The sequence below is a fragment of the Ovis aries genome, chromosome 2 (assembly GCF_016772045.2).
Source record: "Ovis aries strain OAR_USU_Benz2616 breed Rambouillet chromosome 2, ARS-UI_Ramb_v3.0, whole genome shotgun sequence".
In the NCBI taxonomy this organism is placed as follows: domain Eukaryota; kingdom Metazoa; phylum Chordata; class Mammalia; order Artiodactyla; family Bovidae; genus Ovis; species Ovis aries.
Window position 1 is genome coordinate 215,286,454 of NC_056055.1, and position 17,943 is coordinate 215,304,396.

General features: G+C 38.9%; 1 protein-coding gene across 3 annotated transcripts in view; it reads left to right on the forward strand.

Moving 5' to 3' along the window:
• SPAG16 (sperm associated antigen 16) overlaps positions 1–17,943 on the forward strand; it is an 815,445-nt gene that overhangs the window by 16,044 nt on the left and 781,458 nt on the right. For all 3 annotated transcript variants that reach the window (XM_060410399.1, XM_042244199.2, XM_060410400.1), the window contains exons 2-3: positions 13,755–13,801; positions 14,993–15,088. In XM_060410399.1, the coding sequence (XP_060266382.1) occupies positions 13,755–13,801; positions 14,993–15,088 (143 nt within the window). The remainder of the gene's footprint in view (positions 1–13,754; positions 13,802–14,992; positions 15,089–17,943) is intronic.

The following is a 17,943-nucleotide window of genomic DNA, read 5'->3' on the forward strand; positions in this document are numbered from 1 at the left end:
GCTCTTACTAATGGGGGATTAGGTATATATGCCCAGTATGTATGATTACTTACCAATACACCGATTACCTGATGTGTCACCACCGCCATCATGGCAAGCAAAAGATTGGTAGGATTCAGAGGTTGCCCCGCCTTTACTAATGTCTTCTCTGCTTCCTGGGTCAACCTCTTCATTTGACCCCACATAGGAGGTGTTGCTTCCCTTGTATGGAAAGTAAAGCTTCTCTGCATAGTAAGCTCTTCGAATTTTTGAACAAAGGGATCAGCCATTGTTGATTTTGATCAATCTCGTTGGGGTCCAAAACCTGTAATTATTAACAGAAATGAAACCACACCCTCGTCCCAGATATATTAATGATGCTGGGAGCCAACCTTTCTCTTTATCTTTATACCAAATAGGCGTATTCAAGATCTTCTTGTCTTCTTTTTTCCCTTGAAAATGAAACTCTGCTGCTGATAGATTTCCCTTGCTCCAAATATTCAAAAAATTTAGGGTAAGTAAGGTTTTATTCAAAATGTCTTTAGGTTTCATAAATCTCTCCTGTTCTCCGTTTTTTATTTTTTTAAGATATTTATGCAAGGTATGATTAGCTCTCTCAATGATAGCTTGCCTTTGACTATTATAAGGAATACCAAAAGTATGAGTTATATGATATTGGGATAAAAAGTGGGCTAATTTTGCGGATTGGTAGGCAGGTATATTATCAGTTTTTAATTTAATTGGTAATCTCATAACTGCAAAACAAGATAACAAATGAGTAATAACAGCATCAGCCTTTTTTGAATGTAATGTAGTGGCCCATTGAAAATGTGTGCACATATCTATAGTATGATGCACATATTTTTGTTGTCTGAAAGAAGAAATATAAATTATATCCATCTGCCATATTTGATTTGCTTGTTGTCTTTTTATGTTGACACCTGGTGAGGTAAACAGTAAAGCAAAGGGTGCACATATGGAACAAGAACGAACAATATTTTGAGCTTGTTTTTGAGTAATAGCATGAGATTTTTGTAACCCTTTGGAATTGGTATGTTGTAAGAGATGTTTTTGTTTTGCTGCTTTTATAGGATAAAGTAAGGCATCAATTGTAGCATTTTTGAATGATAAGGGTCTAGAAACGGCAGAATGTGTGCGAATGTGAGTAAAGAAAATTAATTTTGAAAGCTTCAGGAGCAATTGTACTTGGTAAAACAATTTATCAATAGCTGTTTTAAGGGTCAGTGGAAGGGAGACATGGGGAAGCTGTAGGCAAGAGAGAACAGCATATCGAGAATCTGAAACAATGTTAATAAGAAGTTGGGGAAAAATCTTCCAAAACTAAATAGATAGCCCACAATTTAGCGGGCTGTACAGAAGAAAATGAGTGGGGAGAACCTTGGAACTTTTCGGAGTCTAATATCTAGCAGTATTTTTATTTGCATCTGTAAAAATAGTGGGTCTTTTAACTGGAACATTTGAAATTGGGGATTGAGATATCATAGAGTTAGTCTGGAGAGAATCAATCAATTTAGATGATGGATAGTGATTAGAAAATGAACCAGGAAATGAGGCAAGAGAAATTTGTCAGTTTTTATTAAATTGTAAACATCGAGATATTTGAGCAGTTGTTAATTGAGTAACAATCTGGTGTGGTTTATATCTTGACAATTGTAAAATACGATGGCGACCTTTTTGTATAAGGAAGGCTAATTTATCCATATATATAGTCAATTTTTTGGAAAAGCTGTTAGGTAAGAAAACCCATTTTATTAATCTTTTTTTTTTGAGCAATTATACCAGATGGAGAATAAGGGGTATGAAATATTATAAACGAAATAGGTTGAGACGCATGTAAGTAAGTCAAAAAACTGTCATTTAGTTGTTACTCAACAAATTGAAGTTTCTATAAAGCCAATGGGGTTAAGGTCTGGGGGCTATTTGTAAATTGTATAGTCTTAAAGCCTCTTGTACTTTTAGAAATAATTTATCACGTTTGACAATACTAGGAGCTGCTAATAGGAGATCATCCATATAATAATATAGAATATAATTGGGGTATTTTTGATGGAGGGATTGTAAAGAGTGAGCTATGAATTTTTGACATAAAGTAGGACTATTTGTCATTTCTTGTGGTAAGACCATCTATTGATAATGTTTAACAGGCTGAGAATGATTAAGAACAGGAATTGTAAAAGCAAATTTATCTCTATCTTGCAATTGTAGGGGAATGGCAAAAAACAAACAAACAAACAAAAAAAACAGTCTTTAAGATTTAGCACCATTAAGGACCAATTTTGAGGAATAAGAGCTGGAGAGGGGAGTCCCAATTGTAATGTTCCCATAAGTTTAATACATTTATTAACTTTTTGTAAATCGGTTAACATTTTCCATTAAAAAAAATTTTTTTTAAATAACAAAAACAGGAGAATTTTAGAGGGAGGTAGAGGGCTCTATATGACCAAGTTGGAGTTGTTTTTGTATTAATTGTTTTAATGCCTCGAGCTTTATTTGTGGTAATGGCCACTGCTCAACCCATTTTGGAGTATTAGTTAACCATTTTAATGGGAGTGCTAGAGGAATTTGAGCAGCGGCTACTAGTTTTTTGGTGGAATCGTTACAAAAGCCCCCAAAGGAGAGAGAAGATCTCTTCCCCAAATATTAATAGGTACGTTTACAATATAAAAGGTAACAGACACTGATCTTTCATTATGGAATTGGCATTGTAAGGGATGGGTACTCTTTCAGACATCTGTAATAGAGCCTAGTCTCATCAGCATTAGAGGGCTTTTTTATTTTTTTAATCTTGGGGCCATTGTTGAGAAGAAATAACTGAAACATCTGCCCCTGTGTCTACTAGTCCCTCAAAGTTTTTTTTTTTTTTTTGTATAATTAAGGAGAGAACAGGGTGAGAACCTTTGATAAGCATTTTCCAAAATATATGTCGCCCGGTATTTTTAAATCCTCCTGTTTGTTTATTAGGAAGAGCCAAAAAGGGATGATAAGGTAGGAGAAGTATTTGAGCAATATGTTTTTTAGCTAATAATGAAAGCATGGTAGAAGTAGAAACCATAATCAAAATTTCCCCAAGATAGTTGAAGTCTATTACCCTAGGAATTATGGTTAGACCTCTCAAAGCCACACTGTTACGACCTAATATTAAGCCAAAGGTGCCTTTAGGCAGTGGTCTGAATACATTTGTTTTTAATTTGTAAATGCCTCCTCTTGGTGACAAAAGGACATTTTCAGCTAGTGGCAAATCAGCAGCAGCACTCCCTGAAGTAGCAGACCGTAAGTCTGAAATCATCATTTGAGGTCCTTTTAATGAGGCATTGACTGGTAACTGTTGCTGGGAGGGAACAGGGTTGGGGCAGGTGGGATGGAAGGAGGGCAAGGAGGAAAAGTCTCCAGTATTGTTCCTGGGCCCCAAGGACTTAGGCCCGCAAGATAGTTTTCCGGTATCAGGTTGCCCATTTTGTCTGTTTTAGACTTGCTCTCATTAGTCCAATGAAGCCCCTTCCTGCACTGACGGCAAGGTCCAGGAGTCTTATTTCTCCCAGCAAAAGATCTGTCTTTAGGAATTGCACCTTGATCAGCTTTTAATTTTTGACATTTTCTTTTCATATGACCAGGTTTTCCACAACAGAAGCAGTTACCTCCCTTTTGTGGTCTCATAGCTTTGGCCAAGGCTGTAGCAAAGACATTAGCCTGATGCTGTGTTCCTCTTACTCTCAAGCAGGCTCTGATATATTTAGCTATAGATGCACCCTGTCCCTTTAATGGTCCCAGTATACGTTTGCATTCAGTATTTGCATTTTCAAATGCTAAAGTTTGTAACAATATCTCTGAAATTTTATCCCTCCCTACAGCTCGTTTCACAGCTACCCTCAATCTTGTTAGAAAATCAGTATGTGGCTCATTGGGGCCTTGCATTGTTTTAACAAAGGAGGGCTAGGCGTGGCCAGTAGGCACCACACGACGCCATGCTCATAAAAAGACCTGGCAGACTTGTAAGTCCTGATCAGAGTACTGAGCCTGTTCTCTTAAAGCGCGATGATGGCCCTCTCCCATTAACTTATCTTCGAGAGGATCAGGGGGATTTTGTCTTTCATTAATCTGAGCCTGCTTTTTAGCCTTTTTTTCCCACCAGCTACGAAGTTGTGACCATTGAGAACCCTCCAAGACAGCTTGGGCAATAGATTCCCAATCTAACGGAATGATTAATTTGCCTTTTTCCAGTGATTTCAGCATAGCCAAAACAAAGGGAGATTGAGGACTGTATTGTGCTACTGCAGCTTTAAGATCTTTAAAAAATTTATATTTCAAAGGAGTGTATTGAATATTTATCACGTTGTCATCTTGCTGTCTCTGGATGGGAAATAATTGTGGAGGATCAATAAAACCACTGGGGGAACAGGCAAGTCATCATCATGAAGCATAGACAAAGGAAAGGAGAACCAACAATGTTCCCTGCGCACATCGGCCGATCAACCTCAGTGGGGAAAAGAGAAGCATAAGGAGGAGCAGAAGGCGCAGATTTCTTCTCCTCCCTATGGGATTTTTACCATTCCTGGAATAGATGGGTCATTTTTTAAATCTCTTTACCCTCCTTTGACGAAACCGAAGAAGCCTCTGAATCTGATTTTGAACTATCAGATGTTTTACCATTTACAGGAGGAGACTCACCTGTATCCTTGCCTTCAGGCAACGTAGAAGCCCCACCAACGTTTGGCACATCCTCATAAATTGCCTCTTCCTTCATTGGAGCATTAGATTTAGTCTCGTTATCAGCAGATAGCAAAGTCAAAGCCTGTGTTATAGCATTACATAAAGTCCATAACTTTAAAGGGATCATATTACCCTTTTGATGTTATTTTTTTCAATTTTTTTGAATTATTTTCCATTTCTTTAAATTTAACTGTAACTTATTTTGATATTGAAACCAATGACAATATTTCTCCACCAAGCAAAAGAGCTCACTCAATCGACTAGTCGAGGCCTTAATGCCTATGGAGTGGAGAAGTCCTTTGACTAACTCCATGTACTGTGTCCGTAATGATGATGAGGAATTCCCCATGATTTTCTGAAAGTTCCCCTGCTAGGGTGAGGAATTCCCCATGATTTTCCAGAAAGTTCCCCTGCTATGGATTTAAAATCCCCCCCGGGTTACTCACCCTTTCGGTTTCACTTGAGCCCCACGTTGGGCACCAGATGTTGGAGATTGCAAGTGAAATGACACAAAGACAAAACACATGAGATACACAAGAGACAGACACCACTCTGGCCAGAGGAAAAAGAACTGCACAAGCAAGCTTGCGGTTTACTTTTATATAGCCCCCCTGGGCAGAATTTCAGACTGTATGACTAAGCCTTCTCAGTATAGCACATGTGCATGAATGTTACCATACAGCAAAAGAGAGTGAAATTCCGGCTTACTACAGAGTCTGTCCAGAGCCATTTCTCCCTCCTTATCACAGGAAAGAAATGTTCCCTCGTTTGCAAGGGACCATTAAACTCAAGGCTGTGTCCAGACTCCTTGGCAGAATGCCTCGTTTGCAAGCACGTTCAGCCCGAGCAGAGAGCCCCGTTTGCAGGCACGTCTCCACTTTCCCTATTGTGGCTGTATTAACCCTTCACCTACAATATCTGCAAGGTTAGGGTCTGTTAGATTCTGTTAGTGCGAAAACTACCAGTTAGTTCACCCATGGTAATGAAGTACCAGGGAATTAATTCCTTGTGTGCATGCTCACAAGTGCTACTATACTCCTTCCAGAGCAAGTGTACATATGGAGAATCCTTAGTCTGAGACCAGGCCATGACTCTAGAACATAGGACCTGGCCTGGAAGAGGGCAGTGATGAGGACTGTGCATGCATGCCAGGGAGGAAGGGGGTAGCTACGGATAGTACCCTGGGCAAGATCAGACTAGAAAACCAGGACATTATTAAGTGTCAGGTAAAGCTCAAGTTGGCAGAGAAGCAGGACCAGATCTGAAGGGAATAGAGTAGAAAAAAAAATGAATTTTGGAATTGAGAGTTCAATGACGTTTTTTGAAGGAAAACTAGGCAGGTAATAAATGGGAAGGGAGTTTTGTAAGGACTCAGTCAGCTTGGTAACAAGAAACTGATTTTAAGCAGTGGAAAAATAACTTTGTATGAAAATTATGACTAGCTTAATTGTATGGAAATTTCCTGGAGGATAGAGATTAGATTACAGATGAGAAAGTTGCCCAATAAAACTAGAATTGGAGTAAAAGTTTTATCTTTCAGGCAATTCTTGATGAATTGTGCATTTTTATTCTAGCAGTATTGCTTTCTAAAGCAGTGCTTTCCAATCTTTTTCACATGTTGCTCTATCAGATCTTGCTTCAGTCTGTCTTTCTGGCTATCCCAAGGACTGAGGGGATCAATATCTGTACTGTCCAAAATGTTCTCTTTATGAGAACCTAAGAGTATGATTTCTCTCAGGCTTCTGAACCAGAGATTGCTGTACATCTGCTGAGAAATTCATCTATTTTCTTTGGATGAATACTGAATTGATATCTGATTACATTTCTGTCTGACCCTGACTGCTGGGAAACCTAGTCTCAAACCTGTGGCTTATATATATCAAAGTACAAGAGACCTTATGACCTGTACTTTATCTTCTGCTGTTTCCCTTTCTCTTCTAATTTCCATATTCATTTATTTTTAACTCCCTGTAGCTGTATGCATGTCTGAACACTGCCACAGAATTCTTTGGGGGATAATTTGTCCATGTGTTGTGAGCCAGCTAGCCAGCTGGACAGATGCATACAAACATACATTTCAGAGTACATTTACTTCTTCAGTAACACTGCAATATCACATTTCAGTTGAGTTGCTTCTGGGAAGATTTTTCTGTTCACATTCTATTGTGGCTACTAAGATGATCCTGGTTCCTGTTTGGGGTACTTGTCCTTTTCCTGACCTTTTGTCTCATGAATCTCTTGCCCTTGGTTTATTTAATCTTTGAGTCTATTGCTCTGTATCTCTTTTATACTTCTCTTTAGGGTCTTCGGATGGAGCTGTTTAAAGGATTTGATTTATCTCTTCATAATATGACACTTGAGAGCTTGGAAAACATAGATTATAGAGTTCATTATTGAGAATATTGGTAAAAATTGTACATTGCTGTTGTGTCACTGTAGAAACAGTATGATGTAGTTGAGAATTCATGGTATTTGTATTCAAGAAACTTGTCTTTGTCATTCAGGTCTTTGGTCTTGGCCAGATCTCTTCTTCCTGACTCAGTCTCCTTTTTTCCCCCCCAAATTTTTCCTTTGTTTCCTGTGCCATTTACTCTTACAGGGTTTTAAGAGTACATATGGTATGATCCATGTGACAATACTTTTTAAGCATTATAAAATCGTATTTTTCCTCCTACTCTTTTTTTTTTTTCCTCCTACTCTTTTGATTGTGGGGAAATATATTACTTGGAGAAGGCAATGGCAACCCACTCCAGTACTCTTGTCTGGAAAATCCCATGGACGGAGGAGCCTGGTAGGCTTCAGTCCACAGGGTTGTGAAGAGTCAGACACGACTGAGTGACTTCACTTTTACTTTTCACTTCCATGCATTGGAGAAGGAAATGGCAACCCACTACAGTGTTCTTGCCTGGAGAATCCCAGGGAAGGCAGAGCCTGGTTGGCCGCCATCTATGGGGTCGCACGACTGATGCTACTTACCAGTAGCAGCATGATATTACAAGCTGGAATCAAGATTGCTGGGAGAAATATCAATAACCTCAGATATGCAGATGACACCACCTTTGCGGCAGAAAGTGAAGAGGAACTAAGCAGAAAGTGAAGAGGAACTAAAAAGTCTCTTGATGAAAGTGAAAGAGGAGAGTGAAAAAGTTGGCTTAAAGCTCAACATTCAGAAAACCAAGATCATGGCATCTGGTCCCATCACTTGGGAAACAGATGGGGAAACAGTGTCAGACTTTATTTTGGGGGGCTCCAAAATCACTGCAGATGGTAATTGCAGCCATGAAATTAAAAGACGCTTACTCCTTGGAAGGAAAGTTATGACCAACCTAGATAGTATATTCAAAAGCAGAGACATTACTTTGCCAACAAAGGTCCTTCTAGTCAAGGCTATGGTTTTTCCAGTGGTCATGTATGGATGTGAGAGTTGGACTATGAAGAAAGCTGAGCACCAAAGAATTGCTGCTTTTGAACTGTGGTGTTGGAGAAGACTCTTGAGAGTCCCTTGGACTGCAAGGAGATCCAACCAGTCCATTGTAAAGGAGATCAGCCCTGGGTGTTCTTTGGAAGGAATGATGCTAAAGCTGAAACTCCAGTATTTTGTCCACCTCATGTGAAGAGTTGACTTATTGGAAAAGACTCTGATGCTGGGAGGGATTGGGGGCAGGAGGAGAAGGGGATGACAGAGGATGAGATGGCTGGATGACATCACAGACTTGATGGAGAAGAGTTTGGGTGAACTCTGGGAGTTGGTGATGGACAGGGAGGCCTGGCGTGCTGTGATTCATGGGGTCGCAAAGAGTTGGACAAGGCTGAGCGACTGAACTGAACTGAGTATTATATCTCATCCCTAGAATCAGACAAGGCAATGGCAACCCATTCCAGTACTCTTGCCTGGGAAATCCCATGGACGGAGGAGCCTGGTGTGCCACAGTCTGTGGGATCGCTAAGAGTAGGACACAACTGAACGACTTCACTTTCACTTGTCACTTTCGTGCACTGCAGAAGGAAATGGCAACCCACTCCAGTGTTCTTGCCTGGAGAATCCCAGGGACAGGGGAGCCTGGTGGGCTGCTATCTATTGGGTCACACAGAGTCGGACATGCCTGAAGCGACTTAGCAGCAGCAGCAGCAGCATCCCTAGAATATTTTTCTTTGGTAGTAGTTACAAGTATTATTTAATATTTCCAAAGCTTTGAGGACAAATTACATTTTTCTCTACATAGCCATGTTAAAGAAGCTTTTCTTTGACATTTCTTTCTCACAATAATCTTGCCAGCAGTTGGTTTAAATTATAAAGTCTATCCAGATCATTTTAGAATATTTACTTATTTGTGAACTTTATTATGGAATGAGGAGTAATGAAGAATGTTGTTGTGTAGGTGCTAAGTTGTGTGCAACCCTTTTGTAACATGGACTATAGTCTGTTAGGCTCTTCTGTCCATGGGATTTCCCAGGCAAGAAAACTGGAGTGGGTTGCCATTTCCTTCTCCAGGGGATCTTTCTGACCCAGAGACTGAACCAAGATCTCCTATATTGCAGGCAGATTCTTTCGTGCTGAGCCTCCCAGGAAGCCCTAGTGATGAAGGGTAGCATTAATTTCTGGAAACAAATGACTGCCTACAAATTCAGCCTCTTTTTTTTGCCCCAAACTTAAATCTTTTTGTTTTGTATTGGGGTATAGATGATTAACAATATTGTAGTAGTTTCGGGTGAAAAGTGAAGGGACTCAGCCATACATATACATGTGTCCATTCTCTCCCAAACCTTGCAAGCTGGCACAAACGATGAGCAGATTTCCATGTGCTATATAATAGATCCTTGTTCGTTATCCATTTTGAATATAGCAGTGTGTACATGACTTTCCCAAACTCCATAACTATCCCTTAGCCCAGTAACTCTAAGTGTGTTTTCTAAGCCTGTCTCTTTCTGTTTTGTAAGTTCATTTGAGAAATTTGATATTTCTTCTTCTCTGTCTGATTTACTTTACTCTGTATGACACTTTCTATGTCCATCCATGTTGCTGTAAATGGCCTTATTTCATACTTGTTAATGGCTGACTAATATTCTACTGTATATATGTACCACATTTTCTTTATCCATTCTTTGTCAAGGGAGATTTATATGGCTTCCATGTCTTGACTGTTGTAAACAGTGATGCAATGAACATTGAGGTGCCTGTATCTTTTTGGATCATGTTTTTCATTGGATATATTCCTAGGAATGGGACTATAGGGTTTTATAATAGGTCTATTTTTCATTTTTAAAGGAACCTCCATACTGTTCTCCATAGTGACTGTACCAATTTACATTCCCACAAACTGAAGGAGTATTCCCATCTCTCAACACATTCTCCAACATTTGTTGTTTGTGGATTTTTTTTTTTTTCATTTTAGCCATTCTGACTGATTTGAGGTGACATCTCATAGTTTTGATTTACATTTCTCTAATAACATAATGGAGGAAAAGTTATGACCAACCTAGATAGCATATTGAAAAGCAGAGACATTGCTTTGCCAACAAAGGTCTGTCTAGCCAAGGCTATGGTTTTTCCAGTGATTATGTATGGATGTGAGAGTTGGATTGTGAAGAAAGCTGAGCACCAAAGAATTGATGCTTTTGAACTGTGGTGTTGGAGAAGACTCTTGAGAGTCCCTTGGACTGCAAGGAGATCCAACCAGTCCATTCTAAAGGAGGTCAGCCCTGGGATTTCTTTGGAAGGAATGATGCTAAAGCTGAAACTCTAGTACTCTGGCCACCTGATGTGAAGAGTTGACTCATTGGAAAAGACTCTGATGCTGGGAGGGATTGTGGGCAGGAGGAGAAGGGGATGACAGAGGATGAGATGGCTGGATGGCATCACTGACTCGATGGACAAGAGTTTGGGTGAACTCCGGGAGTTGGTGATGGACAGGGAGGCCTGGTGTGCTGTGATTCATGGGATCGCAAAGAGTTGGACATGACTGAGTAACTGAACTGAACTGAATAACATCATGGCAAAAGTGGGGGAAACAATGGAAACAGTGACAGACTATTTTCTTGGGCTCCAAAATCAGTGGACACTGACTGCAGCCATGAAATTAAAAGATGCTTGTTCCTTGGAAAAAAAGCAATGACAAACCTAGACGGCGTATTAAAAAGCAGAGACATGACTTTGCCTGCAAAGGTCTGGATTCATTGCTGTGTGTTTTCTAGTAGTCATGTACAAATGTGAGAGCTGTAAAAAAGGCTGGAGTGCCGAAAAACTGATGCCTTCAAACTGTGGTGCTGGAAAGGACTCTTGAGAGTCCCTTGGACTGCAAGATCAGACCAGTAAATCCTGAAGGAAAACCCTGGCTATTCATTGAAATGATTGATGCTGAAGCTGAAGCTCCAATACTTTGGCCCCCTGATTTGAAGAAGTGACTCATTGGAAGAGACCGTGATGCTGGGGAAGCTTGAAGGCAGGAGGAGAGGGGGACGACAAAGGATGAGATGGTTGGATGACATCACTGACTCAATGAACATGAGTTTGAGGAAACTCCGGGAGATGGCAAAGGACAGGGAGGCCTGGCACGCTGCAGTCCATGAGGTCTCAGAGAGTCAGACGCGATTAAGTGAACAGCAATAACTAGTGATGTTGAACATCTTTTCATGTGCCTACTTTTACTCTCTTTGTAGGACAGGTCTTCTGTCCAGTTTTTGAGTGGCCTGTTTGTTTTGATGCTATTAAGCATCATAAGCTGTTTGTAAATTTTGGAGACTAATCTTTTATGGGTCATATCATTTGCGCATGTTTTCTCCCAATCTGTGGGTTGTCTTTTCATTTTATTGTTTCATTCGGTGTGCAAAAACTTTTGAAAGTTCCCATTTGTTTATTTTTGTTTTTATTTCCATTATTCTTGGATTGAAAAAGATATTGTGATTTATGTCAGAGGGTGTTCTGCCCATTTTCCTCTAGGAGTTTTATAGTGTCCAGTCGCACATTTAGGTCTTAATCCATTTTGAGCTCACAAAATCAACTTACAATCATTGTTTCCCAGAAAGGGATATATTTTTCCATAGAAAAAGAGGCCAACTTCCTGTAGCTAAACTTCAGGAAATTTTATATCATTAAGTGAAAATGTGTCAGGAAAATATAAATCTAGAAAAGGAGGAAGATTCAGAATGCCTTTTATGTATCCATTCATCTTAACAGAAGATCATGGGAGATTTAGGAGACTCCTCCACAGGTACTCATATCTTTCCAGAACAAGGGAAGGAAAAACATACATTTGTTTTTATTCCAAGCCAGGCACAATTCTAAATAATTTCCATATGCTAACCCTTGTTAACAAGAGATGTAGTATAGCATAGTGAAAACCAAACTTCTAGGGCTGTTTCCCAATTCTGTTAGGTCCTGACTGTGAAACTTTGTGTATCTGAGTCCTGATCTGTAAAACAGAGATAATACTAGTTCATCTTTATTGGTGGGATGAGGATGGAATGATTTAATACATGTAAAACCCTTAGGAAAGTGCCTGGCTCCTATTAAATACCATGTGTGTGTAACCAGTTCTAACAACAAACAACGTTGTTATTCAGACTGTCAGGTTACTCTTGGAGGATGGAATGACAGTGAAATTTCTGATAATCAGCAAAATGAAAACCAGGGTAAACTCTTATTTGATTTTCATAAGCATTGCTATGTATTGAAGTGTTTATACTTTTTAAACTTGGCGTAATAAAGTCTGTAAATGTGAAAAGAAATGTAAGCCTACCAACCAATCAACAAAACAGGTGTTACTGGCACATACTTTGATTTTTTAAAAAATTAAATGTTATCTTGAAGTTTTCATTTGTAATTAGAGTAACTTAATTTGTAAAGCTCTTATAGCAATTCTATTGAAAATTTTTATTAGAATCATTTTCATTGATATTTTAATGCTGATATATATTGATACTTTCTGAACTGCTCTGCTCTTATGATTATTATATAGTTTATATTTGCTTAAAATTAGGCTGCCATTCTGAGTATGATTTATTTTAAAATTGAAATACATAAGAAAGAGAGTGAGCTATAACTTTTATTGATTAAAACATTAAAATCTATTTTTACTTATATTTAATTTTAGTATGCTTTTTATTTTTGAAAGTTGCTCAGTCCTGTCCAACTCTTGGTGACCCCATGGACTGTACAGTCCATATATTTCTCCAGGCCAGAATACTGAAGTGGGTAGCCTTTCCCTTCTCCAGGGGAATCTTCCCAACCCAGGGATTGAAACTAGGTATCCCACATTGCAGGTGGATTCTTTACCAGCTGAGCCACCAGGGAGGCCCAAGAATATTGGAGTGGGTATCCCTATCCCTTCTCCAGTGGATCTTCCTGAACCAGGAAGGGAACCAGGGTCTCCTGCACTACAGGTGGATTCTTTACCAGCTGACCTACCAGGGAAGTGCTTTGTTTAATCCAAATAAAAAGTCATTGTGAAGGAGACAGAAATAATAGAAAATTCAGTGCGGTTTGAGATTTGTTTGAAAAATGTATTGTCATAGTTTTCCTGTCCATCATTTTTATCGCTTTCTAATTTGTGATACTCTGATATGATGTACATTTTTAGAAGCCTTTTTAGAATAGAGTTGGAAATAATTAGATAGTAGCTCAGCTGGTAAAGAATCCGCCTGCAATGCAGGATACCTGGGTTCAATCCCTGGGTTGGGAGGATCCCCTGGAGAAGGGAAAGGCTACCCACTCCGGTATTCTTGCCTGGCGAATTCCATGGATTGTGCATTCCATGGGGTCACAAAGAGTTGGACAAGACTGAACTACTTTCATTTTCACATAGACTAAAAACTTTTCATGAGTTTGGATTGTGTCAAATAGTAATTTAAGATAACAATTTAAATATTTTTTAAAAAAACTTGTATAATTGTGAGCTGTATGAAGAAGAGAAATTTAAAAAATGATTTACATGTATTTACTAACTTGGTAAGATATTTGAATCTAGTAACTATTTTAAGGTTATATCAGTTTTTAAATGTACTAATTTTATTCCATATATTTTGAGATTCAAACTTAACAGTATATTTAGAGGTCACTATAACTGAAGCATCTGAAGATGATTATGAATATGAAGAGGTAATTTTTTCATTTTATGTATTTTTTTCTGTAAATTCATTACTATCATTCCTGTGAAATATTCATTTTATTTTTCATTAAACTTTTGTTTTCTTCAGTGATACCACATTTTCAACTGAATGTGGCTAATCACATAGTTAAGAATGAGATCTGAAAATTGTATTTAAAAATTTAGATAGGTTAATATATCTGGCTCTTTTGATTTCCCTGTTAATTGTTTTCAGAGTCAGCCTTTCATCCCCTTCCTTATGGATACATACTAAAGTCTGTCATCTCTGTCTAACAGGTGTTCCCTGTCATCTACTCTGCTCTTGGCAGTGTTTCCCAGATTGCTACTACCTTCCCAGAGCATAGATCCCATGCTTCCTTGCAACTTAGCTATACTTCCATCTAATAGTTACTGTCTCAGACCTTTCCTTTAATTCATTGTTCCAATGGAAGCTATCATTACATCTGAGACTCTAAGATAACAGAAGCTGTAAAGGAAACTGTGGAAGCAAGCCTGGAAGTTGTGGCCTGGGCAAGCAGGAGGCATTTTACTACTGGAAAAGTGGAGATAATATTAATACATACCACATGAAATGTATTAATAAATGTAACAGGCTTAAAGCTGTGATCCACACATAAGCATGCGATAAATGTTCACTTTCATTAATGTCATAGAGTCAATTGCATTCTTTCAAGAGCTTAACATTCAGACTTTTTCTTTTTAATATTAGACTTAATTTACTAGAGATTTGCAGTTGCTAGTAGTTATGGCTACAGTCCATGGGATCGCAGAGTCAGACATGGCTTAGTGACTAAGCCATGGGGGAGAATGGAAAGTAATGGGGGAGAAAATCTTCAATGAGGAGAGATTGGTAGCATTTAGAAGGCCTAGCTTTCTATTTTAGCAGATTTTTTTTTTTCAGTAGAGTTGTTAGACTATATTTGCCAGTACAGATAAAAGAAATTGCTCATAGCTAATATCAAGTTATTAGAAGTAACACTGAGTGATGTTTATAAGGAAATCAGAGGGCTGCCTACTTGTTAGTTGTTAATTTTTCATGGGTCTTCAGAATGACATAGTGTCTTACATGAAGTGTATTTCTTTGATCATTTGTTGTGTGAGGAAAATTTATTATCTAAAATGAAATAAGGTATTTTATATTCCTCTAACTCTTTCTATCCTTATCTTTCTCTGTGATTTAGATACCAGATGACAATTATAGCATTCCAGAAGGTGAAGAAGATCTGGCAAAAGCAGTTCAGATGGTCCAAGAACAGGCTACAGATACCCAGATTTTGGTGAGAATTTTGAACACAACCAAAGCTTACTGTTTAACAGTGATCTTTCCTATGTGAAGTTTTGAAAGTCATTTAGGCTATAAGTTCTTCACTACTAGATGCAGCTCTATCACCTAATGTCCTTTTCATTTTTATTTCTTTATCATCAAACTTTTACTTTTAGTACATAGTGGTATTTACTCTGCCTTGCATAATCATTTTCCACATGGTGGTCACTTTTACATGACTTTGCAACAAATGACACTTTCTTTCAGAACTGTCTTTAAGCTCAATGAGGTTTAACCAAGGATTTTCAACACTTGCACGAAATTTGTTACTGTATACATGTACTGCAGTCTACTTTGTAAGCATCTGTGTCTTTTGTTTTTTTATGGAAGTATTTAGATCACAGGGAATGCTTGATAGATTATTATTATTTTTCTTATGAGGCCTATGAACTCATTTCACTAGAGAATATGGTGGATGCTTTCTAATCATAATACCACCAATTAACTGTACATAGAATGATGGCTTCACTGTAAAATTGAAAATTCATTTAAAATTGACTGTAATTTAATTATGATAGAAAAATATTTGTAAAGTGCTACTAATACTAATTAATACTAAAGTCATGTTAGTGCTAATTAAGAAGATGGCTTTTCCTGAAAAATGAAACCTTTATGTGAAATGTGAAGGCAATTATTATACTCTTATTTAGGTGCTGATTTGGCTTCCTTAGTGCAAAATCATATGGGATAGACTTCACTGCATATTCTGCCCTGTATCAGTCCTTTTGTATTTTGTAGAGTTCCTGAGTTGAGAAATCCAATAACTCCTTTCCAACATATCTGTCCATTCAAAGTTGAAAAATGCTGAAGAGCAGAATTTCTGGAATCCAGGATTGATTATATTCTAAGTGTAGGGCCTTAGCTCACAGTAAACTCTATTCTCTAATGTATCCTATGGATATAGTTCCTTCTCTTGCAGCTGCTTAGTCACTTCAGTCGTTTCCAACCCTGCGACCCTGTGGACTATAGCCTGCCAGGCTTCTCTATCCATGGGATTCTCCAGGCAAGAATACTGGAGTGGGTTGCCATTTCCTTCTACAGAGGATCTTCTTGACACAGGGATCCAACCAGAGCCTACTGCATTGCAGGCAGAGTCTTTACTGCTGAGATAACAGGGGAGCCCCATAGTTCCTTCTAGGTAGACATAAAGTGAAGTCTGCTCAGTTTAGTTCAGTTCAGTTGCTCAGTCATGTCTGACTCTGTGACACCATGAACTGCAGCACGCTAGGCCTCCCTGTCCATCACCATCTCCTAGAATTCACTCAGACTGACGTCCATAGAGTCCGTGATGCCATCCAGCCATCTCATCCTCTGTCGTCCCCTTCTCCTCCTGCCCACAATCCCTCCCAGCATCAGAGTCTTTTCCAATGAGTCAACTCTTTGCATAAAGTGGCCAAAGTACTGGAGTTTCAGCTTTAGCATCATTCCTTCCAAAGAAATCCCAGGGTTGATCTCCTTCAGAATAGACTGGTTGGATCTCCTTGCAGTCCAAGGGACTCTCAAGGGTCTTCTCCAACACCGCAGTTCAAAAGCATCAATTCTTCAGTGCTCAGCCTTCTTCACAGTCCAACTCTCACATCCATACATGACCGCTGGAAAAAACGTAGCCTTGACCAGACGGACCTTAGTCGGCAAAGTAATGTCTCTGCTTTTGAATATACTATCTAGGTTGGTCATAACTTTTCTTCCAAGGAGTAAGCGTCTTTTAATTTCATGGCTGCAATCACCATCTGCAGTGATTTTGGAGCCCCCCAAAATAAAGTCTGACACTGTTTCCACTGTTTCCCCATCTATTTCCCATGAAGTGATGGGACCAGATGCCATGATCTTGGTTTTCTGAATGTTGAGCTTTAAGCCAACTTTTTTTTTGCTCTCCTCTTTCACTTTCATCAAGAGGCTTTTTAGTTCCTCTTCACTTTCTGCCATAAAGGTGGTGCTATCTGCATATCTGAGGTTATTGATATTTCTCCCAGCAATCTTGATTCCAGCTTATGTTTCTTCCAGTCCAGCGTTTCTCATGATGTACTCTGCATATAAGTTAAATAAGCAGGCTGACAATATACAGCCTTGACATACTCCTTTTCCTATTTGGAACCAGTCTGTTGTTCCATGTCTAGTTCTAACTGTTGCTTCCTGTCCTGCATACAGATTTCTCAAGAGGCAGGTTACGTGGTCTGGTATTCCCGTCTCTTTCAGAATTTTCCACAGTTTATTGTGATCCACACAGTCAAAGGCTTTGGCATAGTCAATAAAGCAGAAATAGATGTTTTTCTGGAACTCTCTTGCTTTTTCCATGATCCAGTGGATGTTGGCAATTTGATATCTGGTTCCTCTGCCTTTTCTAAATCCAGCTTGAACATCAGGGAGTTCACGTTTCACATATTGCTGAAGCCTGGCTTGGAGAATTTTGAGCATTACTTTACTAGCATGTGAGATGAGTGCAATTGTGTGGTAGTTTGAGCATTCTTTAGCATTGCCCTTCTTTGGAATTGGAATGAAAACTGACCTTTTCCAGTCCTGTGGCCACTGCTGAGTTTTCCAAATGTGCTGGCATATTGAGTGCAGCACTTTCACAGCATCATCTTTCAGGATTTGAAATAGCTCTACTGGAATTCCATCACCTCCACTAGCTTTGTTCGTAGTGATGATTTCGAAGGCCCACTTGACTTCACATTCCAAGATCTGGTTCTAGATTAGTGATCACATCATCATGATTATCTGGGTCTTGAAGATCTTTTTTGTACAGTTCTTCTGTGTATTCTTGCCACCTCTTCTTAATATCTTCTGCTTCTGTTCGGTCCATCCCAT